A 20,720-nucleotide genomic window follows, 5' to 3' on the forward strand; every position below is an offset into this window, starting at 1 on the left:
TTTTACAAATACAAGATTTTAAAAATATATGAGTTAGATATAGAGTAAAATATGTTGCATCAATTTTTCATTCCAGAATAATCTGAATAAGGCTTAATAATCCTCTACAAGATAAATACCCATATATCCTCACATTTGTAATGCTAAAAAGGTTCCGAGTATCTGATGTAATAGCAAGACCCATTTTTAACATTGCAAAAGCTTTGACTGACTAATGATTTGAAAGGGTCTTCCAGTAAGTGTTAAAAATGTTTGCAAAAGGAATTAAGTTTAAAAAGAAAATTATCCTCTGTGTATGACTCAAGGATTAGACACTGATCCAGTCAAGAGAAAACCATGGTGGATGCAGCAGACAATCCTAAACTGCATATCAGAACGTGGAACACCTCTCCTTCCTCCACTGGAATGAGAAAATAGAATATAATAGCTACTGAACACCGTATCGTTCCCTAGAAAGGGAGGAAGAACTGAAGTCTGGAAACTACTAACAACGTCAGGTAGTTTCTTGGAGATGAGGTAGGAAGGGAAGAAATTAAATGCAAAACTTGAATTTTCCTAAAGATTCAGTAAATAAAAGATTGGGGGAAAAAAAGGTGTTGGATTCTTAAGAACTACTATAAAAAAAAATTATGTATGTTTAGGATATAATGGTGTTTAATTAGCATTAAGTATACAGGAACATTAGACTGATGGCACAGAAAAAGACCTTAATTAATCCAATTGGATTAATTTTTTCAAAATGTGTGTAATTAAGAAAATCATTAGAAACAGCTATTTGTATACTGCAGAGGACAGAGATTATCTGTAGTCACAAACACTATGTCAAATTCTAATTGCAGTTACACACACTGCATTGTGTGGATTCAAAAGCAACTAAATGATAACTATAGCGTTTCAAACTCTTATTCCACAAAAAGGTCTGCCTAGACATTTTTTCAAGCAACCTGTTGCCAGGGATCTAAAACTTAGACTTGCCCATAAAAAATGGAAGTGCCAGTGTTCTGTTTTCTTTTACTGATTTTATTTAAATGTGGATTACCACAACATGAGGCCTATTTTTTGTGACTTCTATCATCTCCCAATTTTTGAAGGATATATACAAATGAAAACCGATAAAAGAAAAGGACAGAAGCATTATCAGGAATTTGTCAAATTTATCAAAGGGACTTATCAACATCTACCATTCTTTTTTTTTTCTAGGTAGAAAGGAAGAGTCAATTAATACAACATGCTCTTCTGTTCATATGGAAGATACTGTTGTTTAATATGTGCATCACTGTAGTCAGCTGAGACTTAACAGCATTGCAATCATCTCTGCAAGATTAATTAAAAGGCTGTGAATACTAAGAATTTCTTTTTACACCATAATTTTACATATGAGAATTACTTAGGTCTTGATTTTACAAGTCTTTATTCATATATGTAAGCATGTATGTGTCCTGGCATATCAAGGCTATTCTGCAAGCTACTTGAAAGCAGGAGACTATATCTGGCAAATAAAAACCTGTATCTGTGGAGTATTTATTATTTATTCCATGATTCTGTATGGGCACAAGTTGGAACACAGGCAGTTTCACTTAAATATGAAAAAAAACATCTTTCCTGTGAGGGTGCCAGAGCAGGGGCACAGGCTGCCCAGAGAGGCTGTGGAGTCTCCTTTCCTGGAGACAGTCAAAACCCACCTGGACGCGTTCCTGTGCCCCCTGCTCTGGGCGTGCCTGCTCAAGCAGGGGGGTTGGACAAGATGATCTCCAGAGGTCCCTTCCAACCCCTACCGTTCTGTGATTCTGAATAAATCTCCCCAAAGCAAGTACCAAGGAAAGAATGGTTTACTTTGATTTTCCTTGGAAAATATAAACCTTACATCTTAAGCTTGTTTTGGAAATGTGGAATGATTAGATTCTTGTCCAGAGTCAAATCAAACAAAATTGAAGAAAAAAAATGAAGCTAAAGCTCTGCTCTTGACTCGTCCTAACACTACCAGATGACTAGGAGTGACACCATTATGACACAGTGCAGTTATTTCATCAGCTATGAGGTAAGTAATGACTGTTATTTAAATGCTCATATTAAATAACTGGGGAATTTTTCAGCTTTGGGCTGGAATCCTGTCAGTGTGATCCAGGCTAGCTGACTTGCATGCAAACTTTTTTTCATTTACATAATCTCTGTTTGGGATTGCATAGGCCAATCTCAATCTGTACTAGCAGCACGCACAAGGTCAAATCCACCTCCATGTGGCAACCTAGGACTACATGGCACTTAAACGTCTCTCAAACCTTGCCTTATGTTGGTGTCTTGCACAGGATGAAATAAACACGTTCTGTGAAATATCAGTGATTATGGCCAATCATTACATACATTTATGCAACATAGAAGACATATATGTCTTGCCTGTCTTGGGCATGCTTCCTTCTTCGGGCAGATACTTGCTGCAACGGTGCATGTTGTTACAGATCAAATCAAATAATACATTTGAAAAGGATATATATTACTGCCACTCAGAGCTATACTGCACTTTGAAAGACAAAGCAAGACTCTCTAGAGCTTTATTTGCCACCAGAAGGCTTTTGGGTAAGGACGATTTGACATCACCCGTGAGCAAAACTGTGGACAAAGAGAATCTAACTGATCCTCAGTATGGTAGTTATAGTAAAAAGGGAAGCAAACATGGCTCTATTTGTTGACAATATTTCAAGTTTGGCTGAGTTAATTGTTAAATAAGAATTTTATGAAGGGTTCATCATATGGTATTTTAGTGAAAAGGACAGTAAAACATTTATACAGCTTCTCTTACGTGCCTTAATTTGCTACCTGAGGTGAGCTCAGTGGGGGTATATCTTTTTACGGGGGATACAGATTATTTGATTTTAGACACAGCATTATTTACTCTCATTTGAGGTATGAATTGTCTTGTGGGACACACACTGATCAACTTCTGCTGTCCCAGATGGCACTATGCCTGAAACCGAACCCTCCACGAACCTTTATGAGTTCTGACAGAAACTGGACTGACCTGAAACTTCCTACACTGAGTATCAGCTTGGGCTATCATCACAACCCTGAGTGAATGCCAAGGCCAAGTATCATGCACAGTCATATTATTTGGTGCAAAAACACCCACAAAGGATAATGTTATGAACAGCTGGGATAGTGTATACACAGTCACGGAGAAAAAGTACCTACAAAATTCAGAATTGGAAATTAGGTAGATATTTTTCACAGTGAGACTGATTACTCACTAGAAAAAAAAGTACTAAGAGAAAATCTCCATTTGTCATTTCAGTGATGGGTGCCTTCTGGAAAGCATATCTTAACCAAATAAACTTTATGATTTAGATGAATGCAAATTATTTGAATCATTAAGGGACTTGAATGTAATGGTGACATAGAGGGTATCAGCACCATTAATGCTTTTAGTCCTAAACTCTGAAGTTATTGAAGAAGTTACTCATTAGGCAAACAGGCTCTGAGAGTCAGATAAAAGGAAGAAGAAATTAAATAGAAAATATTAACAGTTTTTGTGCAGAACAAGTGAAGTGGAATATAAAGGTTAGCTTAAATAATAAAAATGCAATGCATTATTCTTTGTCACACCCCAACATCACTTGTTTTCATCCAATAATGGAATAACACCATAAACGTTCTAAATACCTGACATTCATTTTTTTGTTTTCTAGGACTGCATGCTCAATTCACAAATAGTAAGACTTAAAAAGTTTTAAAATTAACTATAGCTGTCATATATTTTATGTCCGAGAGTAAACATCTATGGATGATTCGGGCAACTTAAATTCATCTTTTCAGATGATTTTAGGAACATGTTGGGTCTAATTAAAAAATTCTACACAGCTTCCTTAATTTCTCTTTGATGCCTCAGGAGAAAGACTTGTTCCTAATAAATCTACTGTAATAACCAAATGTTGGATGAATAGGGAGTCTTGTTTGAGCTTTATAAATGTCTGGCATATCATTGAGACAAACTGTTAATTACATTTTAATGATGCCTAAGTAGTCAATTGAAACTGAAAGAAATTTTACATCTAAATAGCATCTTCTAAGCAAGAAGCAGGAAAACTTTGAAATTTAGGTTAATGACACTATAATCACCAGAAAGAGAATTGGTCTCCAGAATTATCATATCCTCTCATGAAACTTTTCAGAGTGAAATGTATTATTCAGTAATCTATTACTATGCATGTAAATTGTGCTAAAATAGTATAACGTGCCGCAGTGTGTTTGTAACTCCACGAGGCCAGAGCAGGGCTAACGCACGTGCTTGCTACTCAGAGAGCAGGTGGCCAGGACACCTGGTGGATCATTAGTACCTACTGGCTGCAGCAGCTGACAATCTGAAACATTGTGCTTCTTCATCCCTGGGGTAGGGGCGTCCTTGCCGAATTACTGATGAAGTTGAATACGTTGAAAAATGCAAAATTAGAATTTTAGCATTTTAAGGTATTTTTCACCTAAGAAATTAATTTGACTGAAAAAAATACCATGGATAACATTTTAACAAGAATTCGTACTTTTATAGTAACTTCTATCCAATTTTCATTTACTAACGCAAAGCTAATTGCAAGCTCTGGTGAAGCTCATCAGTACTGCTCACAGTACTCAGGTTTTGATCGCAGTGATGAATCAGACCTCTGGTTTCACATCAAGGGGAGAATCCTTTCTTTCCTGCACCAGAACTACCATTGAACTGAAAGAGAAGTTTGCTGAGCTGTTAACAGGGCTGAAAGCCATTTGACTTGACTTACATGTGTATCAGGGAAACAAAAGTTCAGTGTGTGGTATTATTCCTGTTTCATAGAAAGCGAGTTGGCTCTGGGATCAACATTTTGAGGTTTTTTGGGGGGGTTGGGGTGGGTGGGTTGTTTTTGTGGTTTTGTTGTTGTTTGGTTTTTTTTTAAGGAAGTGACAAAGCAGCATAAGCTCTCCCAGACCTGAAATGTAATACAAAGGATTGCTTCCCTGCTTTAGTCTACCCTTTAGCTATCCTTTTGGTGGGCCTGGTTCTCTTGGGGTTTTATGTCCAAATCTAAATTAGCCATAGAAATCCTTGCAAGGTGAAGTGCTCTGCTATCCCCGTTCCAGTGACTGGGCTCGCTGCCTCTGCAGGGGTTGTAGGGCACTTTTGTTTGACAGTTAAAAGGAATCAAATGCTTGGACTTAAATCTTACTGCTACATCATGACATGGCAAGATGGCAAATGATTCTCAGACTTCTCTTATTACCTCTTACAAGGACCTCATACACATTACTATTATCCTCAATGTTACGCAGTACTTGCATTACCCAGAACAGTAATCTTGCAGCTACCGTATCTTTGTTAAGGCTCTACTTCCAGGGGGAGTTATGCATTGTCAAGTGTTGGCAGAAAGGAATCTGACCTACTGAGACAAATTTTTCATTTAAATGACTTTCTGGGCTGTTTCAAGTTAATACTTTCTAAGGTAAGACATGCAAATACATGACTTCATTTTTTACAAGGGTTAATTCTCTTACACCCTATTGATAGATTGGCATCTGAATGATTATCATAATTCAGTAGAACCTCATGTATAGTTCTAACACAATATGCTGCATTTTTTCCATATTAAAGTTCCTCTACAACTATATTATATATATGTATTTATAAGCTAGCAATGTATGTTAACCTTTCTCTGGCAGTAAATTAAGAGAAATCTCAAAAGTAGTTGTAAGGATTCCGAAGCAAGAAACTGTGAAGACAGACAAATCTAAAAGAACAGGGAAGAAATTTAAAATCTTCATGACACAGGTATATAACATATACATAGGATAAATAGTATATGGTTTATATTACATGAATAGTCATAGCCACAAAGGAAAGATTCCTTTCCTTCCAGCAGAGAACATTTTCTTTATATCTAACCCATTAAGAAACAAGGACAGACAGACACAGGAGAAGAAATAGGAAAGACTTGAAAAGAAGAAAGCATGGAAAAGTCTAATTGTGTGAGATTAGACAGAAGTCTAACAACAGATTCCCTGTACGCCTACTATTTCCAGACCCAAAACTTAGTAGGCACTCTCTTATATGAAGTAGTCGTGTCATGTATGCAGTAGTATGTGTCAAGTCTTATGTTATTTTATCCAGCTTAAGGAACTAACATATGAGAAAGTGAACAAAGTGAACACATTCGTCCCTTCAAAGTGATTTCAATACTGTGGGACCGTCAGTCCTCAGAGCTGGAAAATAAATAGGGACTGCAAAAAGTAGGCTGCTGAAAATTCCATGATATGCTTTATGAATGGAAATGACCATGTCAAAGATGCTTTCTAGAGTTAGTGAAAAAGTATAGTAATATACTCTTTACATCCCTATATTTCTAAATGACTAATGAGTGACAAAAATGTATAGAGAAGAAATACAGGGACAAGACTCATCAACTGCAATATCCCTGTGAATGTTATTGCGAGTTTAATTGAATTTAAAACGTTTCTTCCCTCTCAGCTAGCACAATGACTGCTTCTCTAATTGCTAAATTGAGGCTGATTTAAATGGAACACTTACATTTGTACATTACATGGATGTGTACATTTAAAGTTATATTTCATCAAGAGCTTGATATGAAAGTGGTGATTAAAAATATTCTACATAGAAGTTTAAAGAGAAGCTCTAGATTAGCTCTAGATTCTTTGGATTAGAATTGCAAATTCTCCTGAAACTTTGCAAAGGAGCACTAAAAGACTGAAAGAAAGCTGAAAACCCTAGAAATTTAAAAATTGAGGCATTCAGAATTCAAATAATAGCACTACAGTTAATGGTTGTGGATAAAAAAATAAACCTGTTTACAGAATGAATTTGCAAAGTCATTTTTAAGTACCATTTTTTTCTTCTGACACCCTCTAATTACACTGGAACTGTGATGCTGCCAAGAGGTTTCTTCTGTGTTTGTAGCTTTATTTTAATAGTTCTCCTTAGCTTCTGGCAGCTGCTATGAGTCAGTGTATTGATTTTATAAGGAGGTGCACCAAAGACAGAATTAAATTGTTATATAATTTATGTGAACAAAAAGCTAGGTTGCCATTTGCTGACAGGCAAAAAGAAAGTGAAGCTGCTAGGGTTTATGGGGAGCCTTTGACTTTTATAGACAGAAATAATCATGCATTCAATAGATAATGCAAAAAATTCTTTTTTTCCTTCTGAAAAATCTACTTAGTGAGTCATTAAATGCCTGCCTATTTTTTAAGAATTGCACAGAAGGCAAACGGCATGGAATTAATGACAATATGAAATAGAAAATGTCTCTTTCTCATAAACCTATGTTCTTTCACAAATGAAACACTATTGTACAATTGACAGACTCTAAATATTTTTCTCTATATTTTGTATGCAGCTTTTAAAACTTTTACAGTGGAACAAAAACACACTAAGTGGTAAACTGGCATAGTAGATGGTCTAGCTTCTTATTACATGTCTGAGTAAAACCAACACAAAACCTGACATTTGAATCAAGTTTGAGCCAATGAAACTCACATGAAAAAGGTACTCACTTTTTCTTTAGTCTTCGGTCCTTTTCTGCTTGGGTTCCAAGTTTGCCTAATCCCAGAGATTCCTGAGCTGCTGCCTCAGTTTCCATGTAACCTCCTGGAAAACAAGCCAAAACAACCCCACCGTATTTTCCCATAGCTCTTTCCCAGTTGTTTTCCTTCTCAACCCTTCAATCCCCCTCCCACCCCTCATCATCACCTATGTTTGTTTCCTTAAGCCATGACATCTGGTGTTTGTGAAGAACATCTATCACCTACAGAAGTAAATTCTGGCAAGTGTTTACTACATGGAAAAGAGTGGAAGTAGAGGGAAGAATTGGTTTCTCTTCCTTGTGTTTAGCAGTAATGTATGAGAAAAGCACCCTGATCTCCTTTGCCTGTTTTTCTTTGCCTCCTAAGGTTCAGTCTCATGGTCCTAAGTAAGCAATGCCCTCACCATTTTTTAATCTTAGTTGGGAAATGTACAAAAGCAAGTGCCATCTCAAGAACTGCCTCATTATTATTGACATAATACAGCATCACTTAATGTTGTAATACTAAAGTCTTCGTTTTGCTGTCATAGTCTTAGAGTCTTTGATGTCATTATCCCTGCAAACTCCCAAGCCACAGATGACACAAAGAATCTGTCAGAGAGGTAAAAATCCTCCTAGGTCTCCCTGGAGGTGCCTCATAGGCACCTAATTCCTGTCAAAGTCACAGAGTCATGGGAATTTGAGTTACTTGCATAGGGTGCCAAGGAAAGCTTGCAGTAAGTCAGGACACCCAGACCTAAATAAAATCATATTATAAAGTAAGGACACGACTGGTATTTTATGATCCACGCTGATCATACAATATGTCCACTAATGTGACTTTCCTGGTGCCGAAGTGGAAAGATGCTCTGACTTTTTTATCGTTGCCTGGATTCAAGGAAGAAGGGACCTGCTCACGGAGCTGTCAGTGCAGTCTCCTGGCTCTGGCTCCATGCTGTCCTCATTTGCACATGTACGTGTGCAGAGAGGCTGCAGCACTTCTTTGAAGGCTGCTTTCTGCCTGTGCTGCTATTCAGAAGGTGTGTAACTGGCATAAGAAGGAAGACAGCAGTATGGTAAATGTTGGTGCTTGACTCCATTTGGCAACAGCAACTTCTTATTTCTCAGCTAATGGATGGTGAACAATTGTAGAGTGGACACTGGCATAATTAAGAAAGCAGAGTATGAATTTAAATATTTCTATTCTTATTAATTGATTTTAACCATAAAATAAAGCCTAAATGTTATATAGTGAAATAGTATCACAGCCTTTTACAAGTCACATTTACATGCTCCTCAATCAAGTGAGAACAAAAGCTACTGCTCTATCATTTTTATTATGTTAACTTAGAAAAGATGTTATTTCAAAGCAGGTGTAGTTTTAACACTCCTGCTTGCCTAGACAGAATTTTTCTTTATTAAAGAGGACATTAGTTCTGCAAGTCTCATGATGAGAAGGATGCCTCCAATCACAAATGCAGAAAACATGAATGTATACTTTGCTTTACTTCATCTGTCTTTCAAAGTCTTACAGAATCTCTCATGAAATGTTTCTTGCTGACTCTGGAGTAAGTTTTTAAATTAGAAAACTGCTGTATAATATATCACAGCTTGCCGAGAGAGCAGCTCACAGTACATCAGATAGAGATGGTATGAGTGCAGTGCAATGAGGGTTTTTCATAGATTGGAAAGTGTTCTTGGCATAACTGACTTCGCCAGAAGACAGACACATCTGACTCTCTGAATAACCCAGCGTACATTGTATTGGATGTAGCGATTGTGCCTGTCAGTATCTTAGGGATGCAGACGGCCACAACAAATGTTTCCTAGCAAGCTGACCTTTGCACACACCATAGAGATCAGCTTGTCTGGGCAGGGCTAAAAATCCCTATAACATATTGTTTGTTTTAGGGACTAAAATATTTAAAATGTAGGACGGGAAGAATATGTAAATGTCTAGTGTGGTATTCCCCACTGAGAGACGAGTGGATAAGTTTAAAATCAATCAAATAAACAGAAAAAGAAATAAAGGGCACTCCTGCTCACTGTAACATTCCTTTTCCCTTCTCCAATAATTAAAAGAAATCTTGAAGAATCTAGAAATCTTGAATCTTGATTCTAGGAAAGATCTCCTAAGGCATGAATCTGCCTTTGAACAATAACAGAAATGGTTTAGCAGAGTTAAAAAAGTAGCAAACTATAAAATAACGGAACTCTGGCAAGTTTAGCAGTTGAAAACTAATAATTTGAGAGTTTTGCAGGGAACACAGAGCCAAGAAATCTTTTGGGTGATAGCCTGGCTCTGCTGAAGTTAGTGACAAAACTTGGGAGGTTCCAATATTGCTTCTAAATACAAGCATATATTACATGTGATTTTAGAGGTATTATAGAATTAGTTACAGATGTACTATGTGTAATTATAATGTATAATATCACTGGGATCCCTAATATCCTCTGCATTGATGTGAACTTTTAAAGTGCTCCTTTAAGCATAATTGTGTGCAAGGGCAAATATGCTTATAAGAAAGCAAATTAATTTCTCTGAAGCTCAAAATTACTTTTACTACCTCTCAGTATGTGATGTGCTACTGAAGAAAAGATGTTTTCCATATTCAAAAATGTAAGATATATCTATAAAAATTAGAATATTTAATTTAAGCAAGAAATTAAATGAGATTCTTTTATTGTTTTGCATTATATGTTTAGGTTATGAAAACAATGCAAATATACTGCAGTGCAGTGATGACAGGACTTTCTATCTAGATCTCCGTGATATAGTATCTTAATATAAATAGAACTATTAATTCTATAGCTGCACAGATAATGTACCCATCACGGAATGGATTCAAGTACTACCATGATTGCTACTTTTAAGTTTTGTTTTGTCTTTAAAGTACTGCCATTGAATGAAACTGCCACTTAATATTTTTTTTCTTTTCATATCTTAGAAATTAAGATTAGGAAAGCAACTTTATACTTCAGCCGTTTAATGTTATTTCAATTTCTAAAAATATTGTGCTCCTCCCTTTTTGTCAGTTCAAAGTGCTACTGTAAATTTTAAACATACTTCTAAACCTAGTTTGCTTAATTAAAATGTGCATGATACTGAAATATTTGCTGTTGAGCTAAAGGATGGAAGCCACAAAAATGTCATTTAATTGCAAATCTTCACTAATATCTTTTTGCAATTTCATGAGCTACTGTTGGGAACTACAAATAGGCTTTATCCAATTATACATATGTCTTATTAATCATGTGCAGTATTATTAAGCAATTAATCTATTGCCAGATTACTTTGCCCAGAGACAATCTTTAAAGTTGTTATTTTATTTTTGTTCCACATCGCAAGGAACTGTAGGGAAGACCGCATTTATTACATCTTTGTCCTCTATGTTCCTGAGTTACTGTGAAATCATAGATTACTGTGCATAATCCAACAGTATCAATAAAACTGGTTTTATGGAATGTAAATGTGAATTAATAACGCAGTCTAAAGTTATAAAATTCTCCATCGGTGCAGATGGTGACATGCAGGTGTATTTGAGAGACTAATTTAATAGATTCTGAAATACATTAAACTATGAAAAAGATTGAATAAATCAGTTTTATTCTTCCCATAGTGAGAAAAAAGGGAATTTAAAATGCGATTAGAAATCACTTTTTTTTTTTTTTTCAAGAACACAAGGTTCTCACAGGCAGAGAGGAGAAAGGTTGGAGTGTAAATGGAGAATGCTCAGTTATTTGATTTTACTCTGATACTTTGACCTTAATATTGCCTTATTTTATTCTGTACGATCTTAGTGATGGGTTTGTTAGTTGTGATAAGGCCATGCTTTAATATCAATTTAGCTTTTTAATTTCAGGCTTACCTATTGCTTAAGTATTTACAGTTACTGCAAACTCTTAAAATTCTTTTACGGGTGTTATGTGGTCACCACAGCAGTAAAAATGTAGTGCCTCAGGAATTCGTACTATGTGACATCTTCATGACTAAGAAAAAGCTAGTTTTTATATTTTACTGACACATCTATACCACTTTGATGCTTGTGTTGACATGTGTATACAACCTAGCTACATCAGATAGCCTAGCAATATAGACTAAGGATTTATTTGCCCATTTGGGTGTGTGGACTATCAGCCTTTGCTGAAGATTGTCACTCCACCTTCCATTGCTTATGCTACCTAATGTTGTTAAATAAAATTATGCCACGACTGGTTTCTTTCTGCATGTGGCATAGACATATCCTATGGAATATTGCAAAGGAAAATTTTTACTAGGAATGAATTAGACTAAGGTCTTGGCAAGGTAAAAGGGCAGAAGTAGTATGAAAAAACCAAGGCACTGCTGTGAGCAGCATAGCTGAATTGAAAGAGTAAGGTGAGGATTCAGTGATAGGCACTAGCAGATGCCTATTGACACAAAGAAATCTGAAAAGCAACTACATTTACTTGCAAGGAACTTCCATATCACAGTTACACCCCTTATAGTGGTTTATTACTTATTACTTTCTTGCCTCCTCTTTATTTTTAATTATTTGAGAATATACTGTCAGCACTTTTACCCTAATTCAAGAGAGTATTGAAGCAGTAGGTTCAGTGAAGAGGATGACTCTAAGTAATTTTTGCCAGCAGTCTCCTTTCATTTGCGTTATAGCGAACTCCTAACAAATATAATTGCTGAAAGGAATGAAGTTTAATGGGAAGGTCCTGCCAGAGAAAAATAAGCAAATTGGAAAACTGAATAGAAGTAAAATTAAAAATGTAAAAATGACTGTGAAATGGTGATCTTTGCTTGTTACCACTAATTCCTTACTGAGCTGTCCAAGTCGAGCCTTCTCTTTTTTACCAAACAAACGTCCTATTGAAGACTTGATTCCTTTCTTCTTGGGAGCTTTGTGCAGGGAGTCTTGGCTGCTGTTGACACTGCCAAGACCAATGCTTTCTGGTTCCAGTGAAGCAGGCAAACTACTACAAAATGATAACAAAGAAATTGAATAGATAACATGTCAAAATTTGCAGGTAAATTTTATTTTCTTCTGAGCAGCTCTGCAAACAAATTGATTTGTTACACTTCAGTAATAATCTCCCCACAAATTGAACAATCACATCTTCTTCCCTAAATTATTTAGAAACAGGACAAAATCAGGTCATTCTGGAATAAACAACAACATGATTTGAAAAGATAATACACTGTAAAACAGTGATGTATCAATTCATGTTTCAAATCTCTTACCTTCTGGCATCATTGTGGTATGAAGAAGGAAGGGTATGAGTCATTCTGATAGCTCTGGGTGTTGGGGGAGGAGAAGTTTCACATTTGATTGTGGCTTTATCTTCACGCCCATCCTCTTCAACTACTGCAATCTGGGGGAGAGAGACTCCATGAGAGCAAATTAGCTTTTCAAGAAAGTTCCAACATGCGCTGCACAAATTTGTCAAGTGAACTGAAGTGTGTATGGATCCAAGTGCAATTTTTTGAGCAAGTTGTAAGGATTCTTCCTTTTGAAAGACTATTGGGAAAGAACAATTGCCTAAATATGGCAGCTTAAAGTACATATTTGACAGAAAAGAGATTACACTTGGAGAAGAAATTAATTCGTTTTATGCCCAACAGGTTGACCTAGTAAAGGTCTAAACATGAAAATAACCTTAGGCGTTAGCATGTCTCTTGCATTAAACAGGTATTCAAGTAAACAAAGTTTCTCAGGGATTTAATGGAGAAGGTAAATACAGACATAAACAGGACCACTATCTCCATAGCTTGTTAACAGAATGGTCAGAATGCTTGAAAACAAGCATGAACATAAAGGAATTTTGTCACAGTATATAATGATTTATCTTAAATACTGCCTCCTCTCATGTAAAGATAAATCCTATGTTCAGTGCCAATTCTGTAAAAAACTTTTTATTGCTCCAGAAGATTTCAGTTAATCTGACTCTGGTTCCTCCAGCAAGAAGATACCAAATGTTTGGAGGCCAAAATACATTTGAAGGTAATTATTTCTGTGTCCACGCTTTAACCGTGTTCCTTTAAGTTTGTGCTGTAGAGGCTGCTACGCCAAGGTATCACTGGTGGGCCTTGATTCTATGGCTTAGCTGTGACCCCTGCAACCCTTTCCAGGTAGGACTAAAATGATTACGTTCAGGAATTGAATGAAAAGGAGTAGAGACGATGCAGTGGCTGGCAAGGATCTTGATTATAGCAGAGAAACATGGTAAATGTGCTCTCCCAAACTTAAAAAATTTCCCAGTATCATACCTTTCTCCGATGCTTCCTTAGGTCACTTGGCTTGGATTGGTAACGAAAGCAACAACAACAACAACAAAAAAGGGATTAATAAATCTTATTTGAGCATACTGAAATGACTCACATTCATTCTTCTCACATTCAGAAGTGGGAAGCAGAGATTTCATTAATTTAATACTATCCATATTATATACTAATTATACACTTGGCGTCATAACATAAGATAACCCCTGTCAAATATGCCATTCTGGGAAAGCAGCTATTTTTTTCTAAAGTTACAATCTCCTTAATTTTCATAAGCTTAGTAAAGAACAGAACACTGCAAGCTTACAGCAGCACTTTTTATTTTTGGAGTTTTCCTATAAATCCTTCCACTAACCCCAACACAGCAATTTTTTTTTTGTTTTTGTTTTATCTACTATTACAAATGTTTTGGTGTCTCACCAAGTATAAACACTAAAAATCATTAACAAATACCACATCTCAAAAAGGGGTCTTTTTCTCCAGTTATCCCATATTAATGTGACTGGCATTCTCAGTCAATGGATACAAATTCACTCATCTTCTGTACTGCAGCATTATTTAGCAGTAGAAGGGTGCTAGCATGTGCCTTGTTCAACACCCTTTTCATTTTTATTTTTGGTAGATGTCTCATTCATTCAAGCAAAGCTGAAGATACTCTGCAGAATTTATTTACTGCATGCACCTGGGCTGTGGAAACTCATACAGTACTGCTCCTTCAGCCAACCCCTACAGGACCATATGGCCATTTGATCTCAGAGACCAGATCTCTTCAGAGCTCTTCCCAACCCAAAGTTTCCACTTAGAGGATGTCTTGATAGCCTGTTGTGTCTGTTCCCACCCAGTAAGGAGAAGGAGATATTGAACACTGAACTCCTGCTGAAACAGTGCAAGGCAGAAATGTCCTGAAATGGCTGATGAGGGTGAGCATAGTTGTTGGCTGCACTGTTGAGCACACAGTGGGGTGCTACTTTTACAGCTTATATCTGTCAAGAGTTCAACTGCAACTCATACAGACATATTCATCTGAGCTTTAGCCCAGCTAGAGCTGAGTGACAGCCAGGTATCTGCTGGAAGGTCAGTTAAACCATTGCCATTTACCTGCAGCCAAACTGTTTAGTTTAAATGGTGGTGAAATGGAGCCAAACTGCATATTTGGAAAGATGCTGCTTTAGTGAAGCCCATGGGTGGCAGTGCGGCAGCCTGCACACACACACACCTCCACAATGGTCTGCACCACCACCATTTTCATTTCTGCTGGTCACCAATGGGAGCTGGGGGCAGCAAAGAATCAGTGCCACAGCCTGCCACAACCTCCAGCCCTGATCTCCTCTCTGCTGTCTTCAGTTCCCAAGAATGCAGCAAACATCATCCTAAACTGGGAGGGGTAGAGGTGGATACAAGTAGCTGCCAGTTTCCAGGAAAAGGGAGCACTCAGCTAGATGATGGTAGGCAAAAGTCCCTACTCCCAGAACAGCCAGCTCCACTCCCAGCTGTTCCTGGCAACCTTCTCAACTGGGAGAGTTGATTTCTGCTTTCTGATTGAGATCAAAGCTCATTTCCCCTCTGCTAAGAGGCTCCATAGGGAACCAGTGCTGCTGCTTCCCAGGAATGGAGCACAAGGGGACTTCTATGAAATTCAGTTTATCAGAGAAATAGTAAATAAAAAATTGGGTTACATGTATCCTATTCTTCTCACTGTATGTAGACATCAGCAGAGTGGACTGCTTTGATTCTCTCCTAGTACTTCAAGGGATGAATTCACCCAGGCTCCAAACTGATTTTTAGCCCACACTGTAGACGGCACCCTGCATCTGCACTCTTATCAATATCAGAGTTGTACATCTTGAATATGCCGACATGTACTACCTTCACTTATTTGACTGTAGCACTGCTTCTTTTTCAATAGGAACCAAATTAATTTTTTTGCAAATTCCTTTTCAAATCAAACCAGACATTTCAGAATATGTCTTCAAAGGTACAGTAATGTTAGATATGCTTTGCATGATAATTTGATGGCTTGGTATCTATTTATGCATGTTCCTTGTAATGCTGAAATACATCAGTTAAATGAATTATTGGAAAACAAAGCATTTATTTCAAGTCATGAAGAATACATACAAAATGCTGCAAGTATAAAACAATATACCAAATATAGAAGTATACCCAAATGATCATATATATGAAGTAGTAGAAGGTTTTAATGTCTTCTAGACATTTCTTGGAGGTTTAAATTCAGTAATAATTACACAGTAGTCTGTGGGACCACTGTATTACTTCAGAGCTTTTCAGTAGTAAACATTTTTTGCACGTAAATTGGTTACAGTAATTCCAGTGATAAGCTCTGTTTGTTATTAATTCCCCTGCCTGTGTGCTGAAGGCCCTTGATCATCGGATCATAGAATCACAGAATGGTGTAGGTTAGAAGGGACTTTAGAGGTCATCTAGTCCAATGCTCCTGCAGTGAGCAGGAACATCTTCAATTAGATCAGGTTGCTCAGAGCCCTGTCCAACCTGACCTTGAATGTCTCTAGGGATGCGGCATCTACCACCTCTGTGGGCAACCTGTTCCAGGGTTTCACCACCCTCATAGTAAAAAAGTTTTTCCTTATATCCAGTTTAAATCTACCCTCCTTTAGTTTAAAACCATTATGCCTTGTCCTGTCACAACAGGCCTTGCCAAAGAGGTTGCCCCCATCTTTCCTATAGTCCCCCTTTACGTACTGGAAGGCTGCAATAAGGTCTCCCCGCAGCCTTATGTCCCTGGTGAATCATGCAATGCTCAAAAACACAATAACAAAAACCAAAGCCACCCAACCGTCCATATTCTAGGGAATTTTCTATATGTATGTACGATGAAGAGGTTAATAAAGAATTAGAGACATAAGCCATTCATACAGTGAAAAGATGACGTATTTAATACTAGAAATATCACACCTGAAATTGACATCACAAAGTTTCTTACCAGCGTCATAACCCCCATTCTGTCCATCTCCCTGGCAGGACTGCGAGGGGTGAGTTTAGGAGTTGAGTGTCCACTGGGAGGAGATGAGCTTGCAAGTGACGATGCAGTCACTGAGCCAGTAATCGATGTACCCTGGTGGACTCTGGCCAGATTTAAGCCTTCCAGACTCACGCTGGCCACTCTGTTCTCTATTTCTTCAGCACGCAGTTCTGTTGACTCTTTCTCTTCTTGGATTAACCTTATTAAATAAAAGAAGAATGTAGTTGTATTTGTCTCTGCAGACCCCAAAAGCAAAACTAAAAAAATATTTTCTTTCAAATGAGATTCAGAAGAAAAAGAAAGCAAACATGAATAGCATAGAGGAACTCCAAAATAGTAATGAAAAGGGTATTTTTAATCACCAGAATTATAAAACTATTTTTCTTGATTCCTCCATCCTCAAAAACTGTTTGAAGAATCTTCCCAACAAGATGACTTGACATATGACATTTCAGGAAGACTGGTTCCTTTGCAAAGGAGATAGTATAGGGGAGGCGGGGTTAACAATCCAATTTACCATAGGAAACTAATTCCAATCTTAAGTTGGCTTCATCTGATTTTCTGTTGCTAAAGCACAAACACAAATTTAAACTAAAATGAAATTGGGCCTTTAAGAAGGGAATTACTGAGATAATCCATATTAATAAAACAAGAGAACATGCAAAACAATTTGTCCATTTCATCCCTACAAACTGATGAAAAAGTAACAGTTGTTTCTAAAGCACTGAGTTTTTACATGTATTTCATTAAAATAGCTCTGTTGTTAACAAAAAAATATAAGCTGCTTAAATATATATAGCCTCAATAGGATGCTTGCACTGGGTTCTTTAGTTTTGGTTTTTAATTCTGATTGTGCCTAGAATGATAAAATGTATTTAAAATAAAACATTTGCTTATAAGTCCTTTGCCCATAAACCCATGTTAGAAGGAGTCTTTTTTTGCAAAGAAGAGGAAAAAGTATGAAGGATCAAGGTTAAATGAGAGATTATGAAGTTTGGGGAGGCTGAAACTGTGAATCAGGCTTTTCTGAGTGAAATGAAGCAAATACAGCAAATGAAACCATAATACATTGAAAATAGAAACCTACAAATTCCTGTGCTGTGATAAATCTTCTTCCCTAACATCCATTTCACAATTTCTATAAAATGTCTACAGTTATTTCTGAAATGAGGCATGGCAGGAACTTAAAGGCAAATAGTATTTTGAAAGGGAATGATAACAATTTTTTTCATTTTAGTAATCTAAATTCTGAATCATCTTGTATAATAAAACAAGGCAAAATACATTTTTAATCTCTCTTGATACCTCCAATCATTTAATAAACCCTTATAGTGTTTGTCAAGGAAAAAGAAAAAAAAAAACAAACCAAGAAAATGTGAAATGCAGTACAGTTTATAAGACTATCCTTGTATAATAATTTTTCCTGAAACATATAAAGAAAAAGAATACAAAATTAGCTACCTGGTTCTTTAATAATGACAGTAATGGTAATGAAAGCCTATACTTCAGAACAAGCTTAGTAGTAGGGGAAATAAACTAATCTCAGCGGACCTCCATTAAAAATGGCTACATAAAATGTGCACCCTTGCTTCCTTTTTTTGATAAAACAGTACCTGGCATCTAAGTCAAGATCCTGTGTTAAGTAAAACAGTGATCTGATTCAGGACAGCACAAGTAATATCCCACTATGAAACCTGCAGGTACAATTTCTTGTGAAAACCTTTTACTGTTAAATTGTCAAAATGTTAGTATTTTTTAAAACAAATACCTTTGTTACATCTACAGCTTCCTGAACTGGTCACTGTGCTGACTTCTTTGTAATAACAGAAAACATGGATAAGGTTCTTTCTTTTACATACAGTGTTTTAAGGAAGTTTACCCTCCCAAGAACAAAATTTCTCTTTGACTCTCTATCTTGACAGCTGTCATAAGAGATTTTAGAAAACAGTGTAGTCCTATTTGGATGAAGAAATTCTGGGAGTAGTGAAAACGCAAAGCTGTAGATCTATAACAAAATCTCCCCCATGAACAGAAAAGTTATTCAACGTCAGTATATTCCACTAGAGTTCTCCCTCTAAAGTTACTTTGCTCAGAGAATGATTGAGATTTTGCAGAAGGTAATCTGGTTTTATTTATATTTCTAACCACAGCCTTTCTGTCTGCAGTATTACCCGAAAGTTACTAATACATCGAGCAATCTCATTCGTCTCCTTCTAGAGAAACAGTCACTAATGAGAGGATGTTTTTCATACACCAGTTTTTCAAAAGTCACTCTTCCTGAAAAACAGGTAAGAATGCTTTAAGACTAAAATATTGTTTTGTTTATAAAACTCACTTAATTAAAGTATGTAATTGGATTCTCTATCACTCCATTAAATTTGCATAGAAATTACGATACACTCAATTCACCACCTATTTCCAAGCACTATAGCCTAACCTGGAGCACAAAAAATCACATTCTATGCCTCCATAGAAAATGAAAACCATGTCTTAGAAAATGTAGCTTACATGAGATGTAACATAGGAATAATTATCAGGAGAAAGCATGAAGAGCACTGAAATAAAACATTTCTGATAGGAGGTCATTATTGAGTAAAAGGAGTCATGCAGAACAGTGAAAAAGATCTTGAAAAGGCAACTATGAATAGCGATCTGTCAAATTTGCCCTGTGTTAGCCTTGTCTAACGTATTTCTCTTCACTCGGCTGGCAGTTCTTCTCTTGGAATGTTTTTTGAAAGAAATTTCTATGTTTAGGAAATGAAGATGCCGTTGTTATCTTCACACAATCAGTACTGTCACATGAAAAGCAGACACATTATTAATCCTTTAAATGTACAAGTGGTGTTTCCTAACTGTTATGGTCTGAACTCATGCACTAAAGGAAGCCTGAAGCTGTAATCATAAGTGCATCACCGCTGGTTCAGGCTACGTACCTGATTTCTTTATTGATGGCATCTAGCTGCTCCTGAAGCATCATGGCCAGAGTCTGGGCATCGGAATGGCCGCTTGGTGACAGAAGGTCCATGGAGCTAAAAAGCGTTTCTCTATCATCGTCATCGATGTCGGACATTTCAGTGTCACTTTCAAATGGATGGCTGCTCAAAACACCAATCTGCTGAGTCCTATTCCACTCGTGATCTCCAAGTGATTTTACCTGGGCAGAAATTAGGATGTACATGGCTTATTCAATGAAGAACAACTGCAAAGTTGAACTTCTATCAAATAGTAAAGGAAAGCAACTAACATTTAAGACTACTTATTCAATGATCAATTCACCAACAGTACTTGCAATATTACTGCAGATTACAGTATTTTCACATAATTTCTAATGCTGTGTAAAATTAACTATCAGGAAAATTTACACAAAAATAAACCCAGAAAAGACAGTCACTCAAGTATGCTTGAACTTTGACGTCCGAACTTCAACCTTTTCTGCCTTCATTTTAGTACAACAGTACTCTTGTATGAGTATGTATAGGAAAAAAAGCTTGCTATTTGGGTTTCTTTTCTCTTTTTTTTTTGGTGTGTTGTTGGGTTTTTTGTTGTTATTGTGGTTTGTTTTTTTTTCTGGAAATACATAAACTGTAAGCTTAAGAGCCTGAAATACATTCTCTTATCAGGTAATATATGAGAAGAAATTGGGGATTAACCTTTGGTTCATCTCTGCGTACGCCCATCCGGCCTCTTCTAGGTCGCCTTATCACTTTAGTTGACCGATAGTCAGACTGGCTATCAACTAGTGAGCCCACAGAATACCTCAGCTCTGCTGATGTGTCAAGGTGAGGCCTATAAAAAGAGCCATAGAAGTAGACTAAGAGATTAATAGTAATAATAACAGCAACAATCCACTGACCTTCGGTCTAGGAACACGGATATATTTTTTTAAACAAACAAATTATTGTGTATCAGAATAAAT

At 36.7% G+C, this 20,720-nt stretch overlaps 1 protein-coding gene across 7 annotated transcripts in view; it reads right to left on the reverse strand.

The window, feature by feature from the left end:
• Positions 1 to 20,720, reverse strand: part of PPFIA2 (PTPRF interacting protein alpha 2) — a 347,812-nt gene that overhangs the window by 29,921 nt on the left and 297,171 nt on the right. For all 7 annotated transcript variants that reach the window (XM_064450229.1, XM_064450234.1, XM_064450219.1 and 4 more), the window contains 7 exons: positions 20,455 to 20,590; positions 19,738 to 19,958; positions 16,766 to 17,003; positions 13,792 to 13,821; positions 12,766 to 12,896; positions 12,346 to 12,500; positions 7,525 to 7,618 (listed from right to left, as the gene is read on the reverse strand). In XM_064450229.1, coding sequence (XP_064306299.1) covers positions 7,525 to 7,618; positions 12,346 to 12,500; positions 12,766 to 12,896; positions 13,792 to 13,821; positions 16,766 to 17,003; positions 19,738 to 19,958; positions 20,455 to 20,590 — 1,005 coding nt within the window. The remainder of the gene's footprint in view (positions 1 to 7,524; positions 7,619 to 12,345; positions 12,501 to 12,765; positions 12,897 to 13,791; positions 13,822 to 16,765; positions 17,004 to 19,737; positions 19,959 to 20,454; positions 20,591 to 20,720) is intronic.

Source organism: Phalacrocorax carbo, chromosome 1 (assembly GCF_963921805.1).
Source record: "Phalacrocorax carbo chromosome 1, bPhaCar2.1, whole genome shotgun sequence".
NCBI classification, from domain to species: Eukaryota; Metazoa; Chordata; class Aves; order Suliformes; family Phalacrocoracidae; genus Phalacrocorax; species Phalacrocorax carbo.